Source organism: Amaranthus tricolor, chromosome 11, assembly GCF_026212465.1.
Source record: "Amaranthus tricolor cultivar Red isolate AtriRed21 chromosome 11, ASM2621246v1, whole genome shotgun sequence".
In the NCBI taxonomy this organism is placed as follows: domain Eukaryota; kingdom Viridiplantae; phylum Streptophyta; class Magnoliopsida; order Caryophyllales; family Amaranthaceae; genus Amaranthus; species Amaranthus tricolor.
The window spans coordinates 23,103,012-23,118,954 of NC_080057.1; the positions used below are offsets into that span (position 1 = coordinate 23,103,012).

At 34.9% G+C, this 15,943-nt stretch overlaps 2 protein-coding genes across 3 annotated transcripts; one reads left to right on the forward strand and one right to left on the reverse strand.

The window, feature by feature from the left end:
* Positions 1–5,560: 5,560 nt before the first annotated feature.
* LOC130827465 (peter Pan-like protein) lies at positions 5,561–12,172 on the forward strand. 2 transcript variants are annotated; one of them, XM_057693196.1, is made up of 8 exons: positions 5,561–5,674; positions 5,787–5,855; positions 5,960–6,148; positions 7,413–7,643; positions 8,887–8,979; positions 9,082–9,269; positions 10,703–10,896; positions 11,746–12,172. In XM_057693196.1, the coding sequence occupies exons 2-8, from the start codon at positions 5,838–5,840 to the stop codon at positions 11,847–11,849; spliced, it is 1,017 nt and encodes a 338-aa protein (XP_057549179.1). In that variant the 5' UTR covers positions 5,561–5,674; positions 5,787–5,837; the 3' UTR covers positions 11,850–12,172. The 2 variants fall into 2 exon arrangements, with proteins under 2 accessions (XP_057549179.1, XP_057549180.1); XM_057693197.1 differs by lacking the exon at positions 11,746–12,172 and adding an exon at positions 9,399–9,502.
* Positions 12,173–12,294: 122 nt separating this feature from the next.
* On the reverse strand, positions 12,295–15,468 carry LOC130827467 (mitochondrial zinc maintenance protein 1, mitochondrial). Its single transcript, XM_057693198.1, has 2 exons — positions 15,064–15,468; positions 12,295–12,826 (listed from the first exon to the last, which is right to left on the reverse strand). Exons 1-2 carry the CDS (start codon positions 15,302–15,304, stop codon positions 12,756–12,758), a joined length of 312 nt encoding a protein of 103 aa, XP_057549181.1. The 5' UTR covers positions 15,305–15,468; the 3' UTR covers positions 12,295–12,755.
* Positions 15,469–15,943: the final 475 nt, after the last annotated feature.

Sequence of the window (15,943 nt, forward strand, 5' to 3'; positions counted from 1 at the left end):
CTCCCCCCATCCTCATCCTGATTGAAACCCTAATGCTTTCTCTCTCTCTTTATCGTCCTTGTGTGTCTCATCTTCATCTCCATTGTTACTGTGTGTTCCTCTATTCTTCTTCATCTTCCTCCTTCTTCACTTTGTGTGTCGATTTTTCTTTATCCCTTTCTCTTCTCTTTTTTCTGGTGTTCAATTGAAACCCTAATACGTTTGGGGTTTTTCAGATCTGGGTTTTTTGTATATGCTTTTGGGTTTTTGAATATGTAGTCACCAAGTTCTTGTATTTCTTGGTTGTCTTCATCCCAAGACGGTGATCTAGTTGGTCCTCCTAATCCTTGGTTTAACTGCTACAATCGAGCTCCTCCATCTCCTAGGAGCTCTGCTGAAACGGATCCTAACAGGGGAAGAACTTTAACTTCTGAGGATGAAGAAATTAAGGATTCGTTTGATTTACAACTAGATCTACAAGATCTTTATATTGAGAACTTATTCTCTTCCTCAGATGAAGAATCACTTGATGATGATGATTTGGTGTCTGATTTTGTTGTTGGAAGACCATTCTCTCGTATGGATACATCTTTCCTTTATGACTTATGATGATTTTGTGTATGTTTTTTATGGTATGCATATCTGTGTTGGTGTTCTGATTTTTTGCCTTATAATTTTTTTGAGGGTAAACATTTGATTATAGCTGCAAAAACCCTAAATCAATTTATTTTGCCACCAATCTAGGGTTTTCAATTCACAAGCCACCAAACATCATGTTTAGGAGGCTATGTTCTTACCAAATTCAGGAGGCAATTACTATGGTTTATGGGGTATCTGTGATGAGAACATTTTGTTCTCTGAGATGAATTTTTTCGATTTTGTTTTTGAAACCATCAATAATCTATTGAAGTTGCCATTTTCATTTAAATGTTAATGGTTAAACAACTTGATGATTTTGTTTGCTACATCATGTTTACACCAAAACATTTACCTACATAGTTCACCCAAAAGTGAGTATAAACATGTAACCCAAAAGTATACTCATATCTGTCATATATACATGATACCTGTGTTCATGCTATTAGTGCTGGTTGTTTTGATGTTGATGCGTATGCCACTATTGCTGGTTCTGTTGTTGCTGTTTCCTCTGTTGTTTCCGTTGGTGCTGGTGTTTCTGTTGTTGTTGGTGTTTGTGTTGGTGCTGTTGTTTTTATTGGTGCTGGTGGTTCTGTTGGTGTTGTTGTTAACTGTTGTTGATCAAAAAATTGTTTATCTTTGATTCCCAAGTAAAATAAGATGACCTTAAATGTACATTGATTCACCTTTGTATCCAAATAATAAAGTGCCTCGTAAATAATTTCCCTTCGTACCTCCAAATAATGTGGAAGTCTCCCTTCCTTTGCAACCTTTATTTTGTATAGACCTAAAAAATCTTAAGTCTAACACATTCATATCTGGTGAGTTAGGAGGTTGTTGCACTAAGTGGAAACTAAATCCATCAAGTGTTGCTGTCTCTCTAAACACTACGTCATCGTCTAACTCTTTTGATTTTTCCATGGTTGTACTTGAATTTTGGTTGGTGGAAATTAATTAGTGATAATTTATTCTTTATTTAATGTTCTCCTTATATAACTGTTGCTTTGTTCCCTTACTTGGCGCCTCTGATTTTTACTTGTTGGTGGTTCTAATCTCTTACTTGGCGCCATTTTGAAACTTTTAGGTTTTTGTTTACTCTTGCTTCTTGTTTGGAATTGGCGCCTCTTCAGTGCCTTATGATGTTACTGATCTGTTGTGTTCTTTGTATCATGGCTGATTTCAGTGTTTGATGGCTTTGTTTCAAAATCAAAATGTTTATTTTTTTCGTAGCTATTTAATCAATTTTGAACACTAAATGCATACCGTGTTTGTTTTTTTTTAAATCGGAAGTCAATGAAAGATTTAATATCCGCATGCGCATGTGGCGAGAGGGTTGTTCGTTTTCGGTTGTCGTTCAAAAAACGTTGAAGAAATCAAGGAAGAATTGAAGACTTAGATTATTTTTTTCAATTTATAATGTGTAATTTAATTTATGTAATTTTTTGTAATTTAAGTTATGTACTTTTATACTTTGTTAATTAAAAAAACCCGAAAAATGTAGTATTGTCAATTAATTTAATTGGAAATGTGAAACCCAATTTTCTCTCCAAAATTCAATTCTATCTACTTTATTTAACAAAAAGAAGGAAATCATTAACAATTAATCCAATCACTTAAAATACCCCAACTATCACCTTTTTGGTGGACCCCCTCCTACTCTTAATATCCGTGCCCAACCCAAATGTCCCAAGTAAAAAGAATAGGAGGGAGTATTATTCATGATTAATCAATAGTTGATATTATTGTAGAAAAATAACAAAAAGTTGTATTATTCACGGTAATTTTTCTTAACCACCTAAGCATCCACATTATTTTGCTACCCCATATAGTTCAATATTCTAATGCATATAGTAGTTTTGAATAATATGATAACGCGAAAACTTAAAAGTTAAGCTTTGGAGCACACAACGGTTACATAATATCACGACTTTTGAGATCAGATCACAACCTAACACATGAGGATTGTGTTTGCATTTTTGTAGAAATTTAACCACATTTTCTTCTATAACCAAAAACGCACTACTCAGTGATGAAATGTGATTTTTTCATGTTAGAAAATCTTAAATTAATTGTTAATTTTATACTATTTATAGAAAAATATTATTTCATTATCATTATCCAACTCAGTGTCTCGCGCTCATAGAAACCTAAGGACAGGGTCTGGGGAGGGAAAGACGTCGGCAACTCATAGCCATAAAGGAGAGCGCGGCCAAAGGAGTCCCCCGGCTCGAGGAAGATAAAGAGACGTAGATACACGTGAAAGATAACTAAAAGGCCTATAAATAAAACGGAGAACCCACTACAAAAAGAAAATAAAGAACTAAAAGAAAGGAAACGAGAAAAGCAAGAGGTTAAAGACACAAAAGGTACACTAAGAGGACATCAGTAATCTAAGACGTGGATAAGGCGTCTCCAACTACTCCTATCCCTAGTCAGGTCCGCAGAGAGGTGTAACTCATACAAGTCAACTCTTATTTGCTCGTCCCAAGTTCTCCTGGGTCTTCCTCGACTCCTCTTACTCGCTACTATAATGCTTTCTACCCTCCTCACAGGGGCGTCGAAAGTCTTTCTTTTACACATGTCCAAACCACCTCAATCTATTTTCGCGCATTTTTCTAGATATAGGGGCTACCCCTAGTTTGTCCCTAAACTTTTGGTTCCTAATTCGATCCATCATAGAGTTCCCACACATCCACCTTAGCATACGCATCTCTGTAACTTCCATCTTATGTTCGAAAATCTTCTTTACAGGCCAACATTCGGTCCCATATAGCAGAGCAAGTCTGATTGCCGCCCGATAGAATTTTCCTTTTAACTTGCTTGATAATTGCCTATCACATAGCACTGCGGTGGCTGCTTGCCACTTTAGCCAACCCGCCTGTATACGATGATTTACCTCCCTGTCAATATCCTTATCCCTTTAAATGATCGATCCCAAATACTTGTACTTGGTTGTACTTTTAACAATTGTTTCACCTATGGACACCTCTGGTTCACCTACCTGTGGTGGCCCGCTAAAGTCGCAGCGCAAATACTCGGTCTTCGTACGACTAATGCGCAACCCTTTACCTTCTAGAGCTTCCCTCTACTTATCCAATTTATTGCTAACCTCCTCTCTAGTATCTGCTACTAGCACTATGTTGTCCGCGAAAATCATGCACCACGGTATTGTCTCCCAAATAGATTTAGAAATCTCTTCCATTATGACAGTAAAAATGAAAGGGCTTAAACCCGATCCCTGATGTATTTCCACTTTAACCGGAAAAAAGGCTCCGTTATCCCCACCAGTGTTTGAATGATAGTCGAAGCTCTGTCATACATATCCCGTATAGCCTCAATGTACCTTGAAGAAATACCTCTAGCCTTGAGGCTATCCCAGATTACACGTCGTGGTATGCTATCATACGCTTTCTCCAGGTCAATGAACACCATGTGCAGATCTTTCTTTCGCTCCCTATATTTCACCATCAGTCTCCTCAAAACATGAATTGCCTCCATGGTTGACCTTCTTGGCATAAAACCAAATAGGTTCTCTCTAATCACCGTTTCCTATCTACTTCTCCCCTCTAACACTCTTTCCCACAATTTCATTGTGTGGCTTAGGAGTTTGATACCTCTATAGTTGTCGCATACTTGCGCTTCACCTTTGTTCTTAAATAGAGGTACTAGTGTGCTATTCCTCCATTCTTCTGGCATCTTATGCGTCCTCAAAATAATATTAAAGAGGTTAGTCAGCCAACGAATGCCCTCTTCTCCTAAACCTCTCCACACCTCAATCGGGATGTTATCTGGCCTAACTGCCTTTGTTCTTCCCATCTTTTTGAGAGCTTCTCCTACTTCTCCTGTGGTAATATCACTCATTGACCCTATTCCAGTGTTCTTTGGACGTCACAAATTTGGTTATCCGCCTCCTTTGGCCCGTTAGACTCATTGAGTAGCTGTGAGAAGTACTGGAACCATCTGGTTTTGATCTCCTCTTGTCTCAGAAGAACTCGTCCCCGCTCATCTTTAATGTACTTCACTGCCTCTAAGTCTTGCCGTTGTTTGGCCCTAGTCCTCGCCAACTTAAAAATCTGCTTCTCCCCCTCTTTGGTATCAAGCTTTCGATACATGTCCTCATAACCACGGTTTTTTGCCTCTGTAACCGCTTTCTTTGCCGCCTGCTTTGCTTCTTTATAGCTCTCTCTTTTCAATCTTATCCTCTTCTTCCGTGCATGCCATAAGTTCCTTAAATCTCTTGTTTTTATCTTTTATTTTCTTTTCCACCCTTCGTTCCACCACCATGACTCTTTGAACACTTTTGGTTTACCCGACGACACCCCCAAAGTCTCCTTTGTCACTTTTCTAATGACTTTTGCCATGTTAATTTAATAGTTAAATTTTTTATATACTTTTCTAAATATAAGAATTAGATCTTGAAGAGCAAATACCACTTTTTATGAAGGTTCTGTGTTTCATTTTCATTCAATTATCCTTCATTCGGCCTATCTTATATAATAAGAAAATTCTAAATACAAAAGTTAAATTAAAAAGATGATTTGCAACTACAATATAAGTTAGAGCTTTTGCGAATTACTTTTTATATTTTTTTAAAATAAAATTAATAAATATTAGAATAAAAAAAGCTGCTAACATAGGGTTTTTGTCCGTTTTCAACCGGGCGAACAAGAAAATACATAAATAATCACCAATTCTCATATGAGACGATCTCAAGGTGAGATCATTTTAATTGGGTTGACCCAATATACATTTATTTTTAAAGTGATGACTTTTTATAGTTTTAAAGTTATCAGTTATAACCTTAATTATAATTTTAAAGTGATCACTTAGAGAAATGAACTTACTTGTATGAGACCGTCTGACTGTAAAATAGAGTTTCACCGTGAGATGAGTTCAACTCATGGTGAGACGGTACTAAAGAAATAATAAAAGTAGGGGCTGGCCGAATTGTGAAGACTAAAGAACAATTGCCGCTACTATTGGCGTCTTCTTTATTCTTCAATCTCCATTGTTGTTTTTCTTTTCAATTCTCTTACATTCATTATTTCATTTACACTTTGTGAGTCCAATTTCGCCTTTTGGATTTTTTTTCCTGTATCTTCTAGTTTTTATCAGCTTTTCCCTTGCTTAATTTACTCAATTAACGCTAAAATTCTACCTTTCTATTCTAGTATATTACTTGATAACAGGTACTCAGTCATATTCATCTAGCTTATACTTACATGGCTCGATTTCGAAATGTAAGCCATCAAACCCTAACTCTACTTAATTTGGTTTTATAAATGGTATCACAGTTTATTTCTTCTATTAACGCATTTATGTTAATGGGTTTTTGGATTATCAGAGGAAAAGGAGCAAGATAGTTGTTAAGTCGAATTTGAAAAACAAGCAGCTTCCTACTGTTGATCAAGTTACTGGGAAGAAGATACCCCAAAATTTTGTATTCTCTAGAACAAAGCTTCCTTCTTCTTTACGACAACTTGAAATGGATTTGAGGAAATTGATGCTTCCTTATACTGCCCTTAAGCTCAAGGTTTCATTCTTTTTGCCTTCCTTTCGTAACTCTTGTTTAATGAGAACTATATGTGAGAGGTCCAACTAGGGCAAGTCTAGGATATTAGTATTGAGTGCGTCGACTATTCATCTTGCATGTTTGTTGAATCAACTGAGCTACCATTCTTTTGTGAGTATTGCACAATTCAATTTCATAAGGTTTTCAATCAAATGACTAGGCATGCCCGGTTCTAGATCCTTGCACGGGTATGTATGAAAATGTTATTTTAGAGTAATTGGATGGAAATGAAAGAATTTAGTGCCATTAAGCTTTAAAATAGTAAGCTGGCTATGGCAGTTGCTTTTAGAACTCATGGGTTGATTTGTTTGATGATAATTCAATCAAGGCAAATGTTATTACTTATTAGTTACTTCTTTTACTTTGTTTGATGATTGAGTGCAATTAAACCGTAAAAGTTAATGCTAAAAGAATAAATTTGAAACATCTTGCTTATTTGATGATCATTTATTAATTAACAAAGCTAATGATGTATCTAGTTCTATGGAGTTTTGAAAATTTTATTTCCACAGGGGCCATAGGTTGTTGAGCTATAGCATCATTCAAGATTTTAGAATCTGATAATGGAGTACTTATTGAACTGTCCTTTCCTCGGTGGAGGCAAAGTTTCTTAATTTTTCATTGGTCATTCACTTTCCGGTGCGAGTGTAAAAGTTACTAGTATGGCTTTCCATTGCTATGGATCTTATCCCTGGGCAAGGGAGCATGTCCATGCTTCTGAATTAAAAAGTATTTGATTTTTGAACTACTTTGGTGCCATGTATCACAGTAGTATACTAGTATGTTACGAATTGGGTCGAAGGGTCCAAAGGCATTATTGACTTTTTACTATTAGTAGTCTTTCACTTTTATTAGGTGGTTTATTCTTAGAGTCTTGTATATTTATAGTTGAGGGTCTTCTATTGTGGGTATGCTTGTATGTTTTGGGTGAATAATTCACATAGGAGTTTGGGACCACTCGAAAGATCCTCTGTATCTTGTATATTGTAACAGTTTAATAACAAGAATACGGGAAGTATTATTATTCAGTCCATTGATCTTCTGTTTCTTCATTGTATTCTTCTTTATATTCTATTTGGGTCGTTTCTTTTGGGTAATTCGTACTAAAAACTATTTTTTCGGGAGTCTTCAGACTCCAGTTTCTAATTATTTTTCCTGGATTCCAGTTTATGTGATGATGCAATCGTGGGTTCTTATTTATTTATTTAGTTGTTCTGTAATTCAGGAAAAAAAGAGGAACAATATCAAGGACTTTTTGAATGTTGCTGGACCTATGGGCGTAACTCATTTCCTGATATTGTCTAAAACCCATACTGCGCCATTTTTGAGAGTTGCAAAGATCCCACAGGGTCCAACTCTTACATTTAAAATCCACAAATACTCATTAGCTGTGGATGTTGCTCAATCTCAGTTGCGGCCTCGATGTCCACAAGATCTTTTCAAAAATTCTCCATTGGTGAGTCCATATTATCTGATTAGTTTTTTTTTTTTCTCTCTTCTTTGAGATGTTTTGATGTTTATAATCCTAAGACTGGACCGTATAATACTGTGGCTTCTCTACTTATAGATTAATTGTCTTGTTCTTCTTGACATTTCAGCGTTGGATTTTTTGTGGTAAAAACTTTGCTTTATATATTTTTTATGCTGTTAAATTTTCAGTAATTTTGTAAGGTATAAGAAAAACATCTCTGCTCCAATAATGTATAAGAAGAAAATTTAGGTCTAATAAGTTCAAACTTTGAACAAAGGTTAGAATATTCGATAAGGTTGGCAATTTTAATTTACACTTATAGCAACGATGCCAAAGCCTTATTTCCAATAATATGGGGTTGGCTACATGAACCAAAACAAATTAACGTAAGAGATCATTGCTAAAAAAGAGTTTACTTTATTTGATCCTATCTAAAACTGATCTATACCTAATCTATACCTAATTATTCCATTCAATGATCATCCACGTATATTTTCTTCTTCTCTTCATTTCTATGTATTGTCATATGCTCCCACAAATCCCAATTCTGCATATCATTTTTAACTTATGAAAATTGTCATCCTTGTGATCTTCTACCTACCTCTTTTCTTCCAAGCACGTTAAAGTTCATTCTTCCACTTTTCTAACTAATGCATTTTTCTATTTTCGCATGACCAAACCATTCAAAACGGTTTTATCTCATTTTGTAATCAATATCTACGATTGCATCACTCTAAGAAGTAAGACCCTTTATTTTGTCTTCATTTCGGATTTTATCATCTATGTTATATCCACTTTTCCATCTTGACTTGCACGTTTCAACTATTCTCGTATTTCTGCAATGATCTCTTTTGAAAGCTCAACCCATATAATGCTGCTGGTCTAACGGCATTGTGGTAAAATTTCCTCTTATACCTAAGTGAAACACCTTGGTGTAATATTTTGGTCAGAACTCAGAATTTTCATTTAAGCCAAGCTGAATCCTATGCTTAACAATGTACACATATTACACACTAAAATATAATAATTCTGGTTTAGTAAGTTAGTATCTGGTCCTTTGATGTAATAAGATAAGTTCAAAGGAGTTAAGCTAAGGGGCTGTGTGTTGAAAAGAACATCATTTTTGTTAGAGTAATTTGTCAGCTTCCTCTTGGATTAAGGCCCTTGTTATTTTTCTTTTATGATACGTTATTGATCTTTTTTTCTAACGTTTGATTAATTGTGGCAGCTTGTTTTATCCGGCTTTGGCACTGGAGAGGAACATTTAACTCTGACAACTAGAATGTTTCAGCACATGTTCCCTACTATTGATGTTAATACAGTAAGTTATATTTTTGCAACAACAAAGCATGTCATTTTTTGGAATCACCAAGTAACTCGGACTATATTATTTTGGACTAATTTGATTCCTAATACTTTACAGGTAAAACTTTGTCTCTGTCAGAGAATAGTATTGATGAATTATAACAAAGAAACTAAACTTATAGATTTCCGGCATTATTCTATAAGATTACAACCTGTTGGTGTGTCACGGAGGATAAGAAAATTTGTGCAGAATCATCAGGTGCCTGATTTAAGAAACCTGCAGGATGTGAGTGATTTTGTTACCAGGTAATAATGGTCACATTTTCTCTTTCCCTTCCTTCCTAACGTTTGATTTCTTTCTGCAATTTTGGCTTAAATATTGGTTACTTCATTCCGTACTCAAGTTTGTAATTCAACTCTATTGCACTCTTCTAGGTTTCTAACCATTGTTACCTGGAAGTTACATTCGGTTTGGAACGGGGAACGAGAACGGGAACAGGAACACGAAACGCAACCTAGATTGACTCGGGAACGATTGGGTACGAGATATATTATGTATAAAATATATAATTGAAAAAAAAATTAAATTAAAATGGTTTTTTTTACTTTTAAGAAATTATTTTCAAGTGGAATTTTTTTAGATTTCTAGGTTTCATCTCATTTTTTTTTTATCCCTTTTTCTCTTTAATTTGTAAATAAAACCCAAAATATCTTTAAAAAAGTCTTCTACACCAAGACGTCACCTACTCACCTTGAGTGATTTGGGTCGCATTTCGTGGTGATTAGGGACTGACGTTCCGGGGTCGCGAAACGTGGCTACATTCCACGTTCCATGTATCTATGTTTCTGACTAATTTAACTGTATTTTTTTTGGATATCCTATATAGTAAGCACCAACTATGGCAAAAGGCGAGTGATAATAATTCTTAAAGTTTTTTCCACAAAAATAGCACTCAACTCTTGGAAAATTAACTACGGTAACATTATGGATGTAAAAATGTTTAATTTCCGTGAAGTTTTGGTAAAAGTCATAAATGCCTCTAATAAATCCCAAATGTTTTCCGCAAAATAGCACTCAACTCTTGGAAAATTAACTACAATGACATTTCCGTTAAGTTTAATTTCCGTTAAGTTGGGCTTTACATTTGGGATTTATTAGGGGCATTTATGACTTCTATCAAAACTTAACGGAAATTAAACGTTTTTACCTTCATAATGTCACTATAGTTCATTTTCCGAGAGTTGAGAGCTATTTTGTGGAAAAAATTTTAAAATTGCTACCGCTCGCCTTTTGCAATAGTTAGTGCTTACCATATAGAATATCTTTTTTTTTATACTTAGCTGTTAGTAATGACTTGTATTGTTCTATACAGTACTGAGGACATAGTATGCATTCTGACTCCATAGGCCACTTTTTTTAGATGTTGAAATAAAAATTTAAATTTCTTTTATTAACATTACCTTAGATTAAATTCCAACATTTAAATATTTAGACTGATTGAAGAATGAAACCTAAAAAAAGATAAAAGTTTCAGTTGGTTGAGGGGTTATTGTGCTCATGGCTTTGTGATTGGTTATAGCTTCATGTTCATTGCCAAGAGTTTTGGAACTTGAAGTTTTTTAAACAGCCAATCACTCATCGTCTTCCCCCCCTCTATAAAGAGAGAAAAATCATTGTAATATACATACATTCTGCTTTAATATTCATTTCTTCTTCAATATGCTGTGAATTTATATAGGACTGGTTATGGATCTGAAAGTGAAGCTGATGAAGAAGCTGCAACTGTCAACCTCATGAGTGATCTTGGTAGAGTCAACCATGCATCTACGAAAAGTGCTGTTAAACTTCAAGAGATTGGACCAAGGATGACTCTTGAACTGATCAAAATTGAGGAGGGACTGTGTACTGGTCAAGTGCTGTTCAGTATCAATGGTAAGTGAATCTTGTTTCTGCTGCAAGTGTCTTGTTTTGTTCTCATATTTTTTGCCTTTGTAATTTGACCAGTCAATAGAATTGGATAAAAGAAACAATTTTAAGCTGAACATGCCTAGCCCAATATATATGACGATTTGCTTTTGCAAGAAACCATCTAGATAGAAGTGATCAAGTAGATGGAGAAGAGAATTTTGCGGACTACCACAGAAGATAGATTATCAGTTCATGTAGTTGGCCCATGATTTTAAGGCTTTAGGCACTGTCGTAATTTGAGAGGAGGCTTTATGAGTAAAGCTCATTGAATCAGAATTAATTTGAGGTTACCTGCTCGAATCAAGTAAAACTCCTTGATACAGAAATAAATTGAGGTGGTGCTGCAAGTTTCACTAGTGAACGAAGGACAAGGAAATAGCTCGCAGTTGAAACGTAGCTCAGCACTGCATGAGCATTTATTGGTGTCGATAAATAGGTGTTTTTAAATTAGAATTACGGGTCTTCTTTTTAATATTTCTATCTGCTTCATAGAGCAAACGCAAAACCGCGTCGCATCGCATCAACCATGCTGTAACGTTGTAAAACCAAACCGATATTTCCCTCCTTGTTAAGGTGTGCATTTTATAAGGACTTGTTTATTGACTTTAGATACAACCATGTTCGTAGAAATGGTAATACTGTTGCTTATATTAGTGAGATGGGACACGGGGTATACATATGAAAAAATATATGAATCCTCTCCCTCAAGGTCTTATTACCTTGGCTTCTCTTGATTTAATTTAATGAAGATCGGGGTTTTATTCAAAAAAAAGTATCTTACCATTCAATCATATCTGTTTTGGTCTAAAATAGAAAACAATGGTAAAGTGAGATCTGACGAGAAAAATGAAGAAGACGAAGGATTAGAAGGGGAAAGCGACGAGGACGAGGACGATGGGGAAGACGAGGAAGAATAGTTTGCTGAAAACAGCCGGAGAGTGAACATTGCCGAGTTGCAGGTTACAAAATTTTTTGTATGTTTACTTGAGTGGAATTAGGAAATACATTTGCTAAACTTGTAGTTACCTTTCTCTGTCTTTCATGTTCACCTTATAGTTTTTATACTTTTTAATTTTGTTCATTTTCAAAATTTCTCCATCAGTTTAAATTCATTTTTTTCTCACTTTTTTATTTAATATTCTTAAATATCATAAATGATATTTTTGTTTTTACAAGGATGTGTATATATATGACTTTTTAGATTCTATCTATGAGAGCCAACTTTGAGGTGTTGCAAATCCATTTGGTCTGTCGTATGTAATTTTTCTTGAGGTAGTGATATCTTAAGAAATAAAAGATAAAACATAGAGTAATTGTAGCGAATCATATCCGAAATAGAAATGGTGTAATTGTACCGAATCATATCCAAAATAGAAATGGTGTAATATATTAGAACAAAAGAGTATCAGTGTTAACTTCAAAGTTACCACCATGACCTAATTTCTTTTTGCAATTCTTTTCCAAAGAGAGTATCAAAGTGAAGTAGAATTTCCTTTCAAGGTTCTTAACAGGAAAGAAGAATCACTGATGTTTTCTTGATAGGAGAGAATCACTCTTTTGTTCTTCGTTAAGGACATATCAGGAACCCTGAAAACAATTCACTGAACAGCTTACTGCTGAACCTCCTCCTACTCTCCTGGTCCTTAGATTGTTAAAAACTCAGATTAAAAAAACATTAAAAAAACAGTATGCGAGCCTCCATGGAATTATTACATGGATAATTTAGTCCATTGCACGTACGATTGTAAAAATGTTCAAGCTGATGGTACAGATTACCCGAGAAATCCAATGCAGTAAAAGCGAATGCTGTGTTCATTATAATCTCAATTCTTTAAAATCTCTTCTGATGGAACCTCCAAAGTTGCACCAGCGTGTTCTTTACTTGGTTTCATTTCTGCAACACATTATCATACTATGTTAAATACGGCTCACAATGAAATACAATTTTGTAATAGCAAGGAACAATTCTGTGTAAACCAGTTAAAGGATGAAAAGATGGATTCAAATTCTTGATACTTGGAAAAACTAAATATTACATGGATAATTTAGTCCATTGCACGTACGATTGTATCTCTTCAAAGCTAATAGTTCCGAAGCACACAGAACCACCTACCACGGTAACACAGAATCTCCACCACGGAGAACAATTCTCTACCAGACGTTTGGACATCACCGTCATCACTATTTTCGTAAAAATTCTGTTACTTCTTTTAGATGATCGGATGTTGAAATAACAAGCAGGTTTATCCAGATAGAGCTATACTGTTCTTGAGTTAAGACGATAAGACTATAGAGTAAAATTCACTTCTTTTAGATGGAAACAATTGTCCTTGAGCTAAATTGACCAGAGATGAAAATCAGGAGTAAACCTTCAATAGATGTTATGAATAGCCTTCGTATTTCCTAATTGCACACCCTCTAATGCACTATTGTATTTACATGAGGACGAGGATAAGGTTATGGTTCGGTAAAGCTTCATTGCACATTCTAAGCCAATTGGGAATGGGAGGTTTGGCTGAAAACAGAATATACAATAGCACATAGTCAAGATGTAGAAACTTAAAAAAGACACAGGAAGTGTTAGCTTTTGCAATTGATGGTTCCATCACTTTCAAGTGGTGCCTCAAGTGCTAGAACAATATCACAGAAGCAATGAATTTAGCAATATAACATACAAACCACTTTGTGATGAAGCGGCATAATCACATAAATGCTATTTTTATTCACTTCATAAGCTATCTCCCTATAAAGGTGCCTTTCAACTGGTGAAGTAAGACGGGGACAGTTCTTCTGGAAATGAACTGATCAATTTATCAAAAAACTTGTCCTTTATTCTCTCTAGGTGTAAGAGTGGGAAGAATTCATTCAAGCAGCTACCACCCTTTGTTGTAACTTCTTAGTTCTAATATAAAGCACAAGAGCAACACACAAGGGATCCTAAACCTGCACTTGAATGAGGTTTCTAAGAGGCATATTAGATAGAGAGGATTTCACTTTTTAAATACTTTATCCATGCAATTTTAGATTTTTATTCTCAGCATGATATCAGTCAGCTCATTCACTAGGTTCTATTAGTTGCTAGATTCGAGACTCATGACCAATATAACCACACTAAAAAAAATTCTAGAAAAAACAATAATTATTTATTTCCAAAACATCATAATTTTAACAGAAAGCAGAATGTTAATAAACCTGGCAACATGAATGCCAGTAAACAATCTGCTGGATAAAGGGCATTCCCAAACTCTAGAACCAAAATTACAATCCCCTCTCCTCTTGTTTGTGTTGTCTATACTCTAGCTCCTCCAAATTCATAGTTTTAAATTCAGCCTCATTTACTAATGTATATCTTGTTTGATAAAGTTTGAAGCTTTGTTTCAACATTGCTAATAGCTACTTCCTCTGTCTTCGTGAGTTTGACACATTGAGAGTTGTAAATAGGGACAGAGTGCGTATAACTTCAGTTCAATTGATGTTACTACCTTTAATAGAAACCACTTATCAAATACAAGAAAACATTCAAGGTTTTTCTAACCCTATTTGCTCCTATATATTAGCTCCTCCCTCACTCATTCCAATGATGATTTAGGTATACATATAGGCCCCTACACCAATGTAATAATCCTAGGACAAACATAACACGTATCCCTTAAGCCTCCAGCTAAAATGGAAACGCGAATATGGGCATGGATTAGAGTGCTCGAACGAGCACTCACTTTCGAATGCTACTGGAAGTTGTTGACGCCTTGCCACGATCAAGGCACCCCTTGCACAACTCCTGGCGTCGTTTAAAGCACACCTTATACACCTCCTTACCTTGTTCAAGGTGCCCTTCAAGAAGCTCTCTTTTTGCTTCAACCAAGCCTTCAACCAAAGTTCCAAACATCAAATGCACACCCCTCATCATCCTCCATAGAGTAGAGCATGCCATGGTGTGAGCATCAAACCATCTCCATACATTGAAAATTTGGGATTTGCTTTAACTGAACCCAATATAGATATTTATGCAATCAAACAACCCAAAAAGAAAATTTTCAACTAGTTACATAATTCATCAATATTCTCACATTTTCATTCAGACAATTAAACAAACACGTGGTGGGCAATCTAGTTATATAAGAAAGAAATTACCATAAGAACCACGGTCATTGAGCTTGGCTTGGACGATGTTGGTAGAAATGAACTGAGCAGCTGTGTAAGCATCGTCAATAAGCCTTTGAATGTCGGATTCAGAAGCGACGCTTCGATTCTCTTCAAATTTGGTACGAACTTCCATGGCAGAAGCTTTAAGCATCTGGGAATCTCCTGCAAACGATTTTCGAGTGGCTTTGAGAATCTGTCTATAGGCTTTTAGAACCTCTGTTCTCATCATTTCTTTCACCTTATCTCTCCTCTCCTCTCCCTCCGATGATTTTCTTCGTTAATTTCTTGGTTTTGCCGGCGGTTGAATGGGAATAATAAATTAAACCTCTTTTAGATGGGAATTGGGATTATTAGAGATTAATTAATATTGAAGATTATTAACGTCTATTTTTAATCCATACCAACATAGAAACTAGGACAATGCACGAACTTGTTAGTACAGAATATAAATAAAAAAAATAATTTTAAATAATGATGCACATATATATTATCGTTATAAGATTTACTGGTCGAATACATGACTTTTTTAAATCAAAAAGTTACTAACGTTTATTAAAATTATTTATTGAACACATACCTTTACTTTTATTACATTGAACTTATTATATTCTAAGTTAGGTAAATAGAATTATATAATAAATTAAACCATACAAAAATACATTACATGATTAAACTTTAAATTTATTTAGGAAAATAAATTCTCACGCAATCAATTATAGTCATATTAAATTAACACATTTGGCAAAATTTTAAGAAGTCGTCATGTGTTATTTTTCAGTTCTTTTATTAGTATTGATGATTATGATTATTATGATGAAACATGTACATTCAAATAAAATAACAAAGCTCATAATTGTATATTTTTTAT

What these genes read in the sequence shown, in the direction of transcription:
- LOC130827465 (XM_057693196.1), top strand. An exon ending in ATACTGCCCTTAAGCTCAAG is followed by an intron (nt 6,149 to 7,412) that starts GTTTCATTCTTT and finishes TCTGTAATTCAG; the next exon opens with GAAAAAAAGAGGAACAATAT. An exon ending in CTACTATTGATGTTAATACA is followed by an intron (nt 8,980 to 9,081) that starts GTAAGTTATATT and finishes AATACTTTACAG; the next exon opens with GTAAAACTTTGTCTCTGTCA.
- LOC130827467 (XM_057693198.1), bottom strand. Translation starts at nt 15,304, where the DNA reads ATGATGAGAACAGAGGTTCTAAAAGCCTATAGACAGATTCTCAAAGCC. An exon ending in CAATGACCGTGGTTCTTATG is followed by an intron (nt 12,827 to 15,063) that starts GTAATTTCTTTC and finishes AATGTGTTGCAG; the next exon opens with AAATGAAACCAAGTAAAGAA.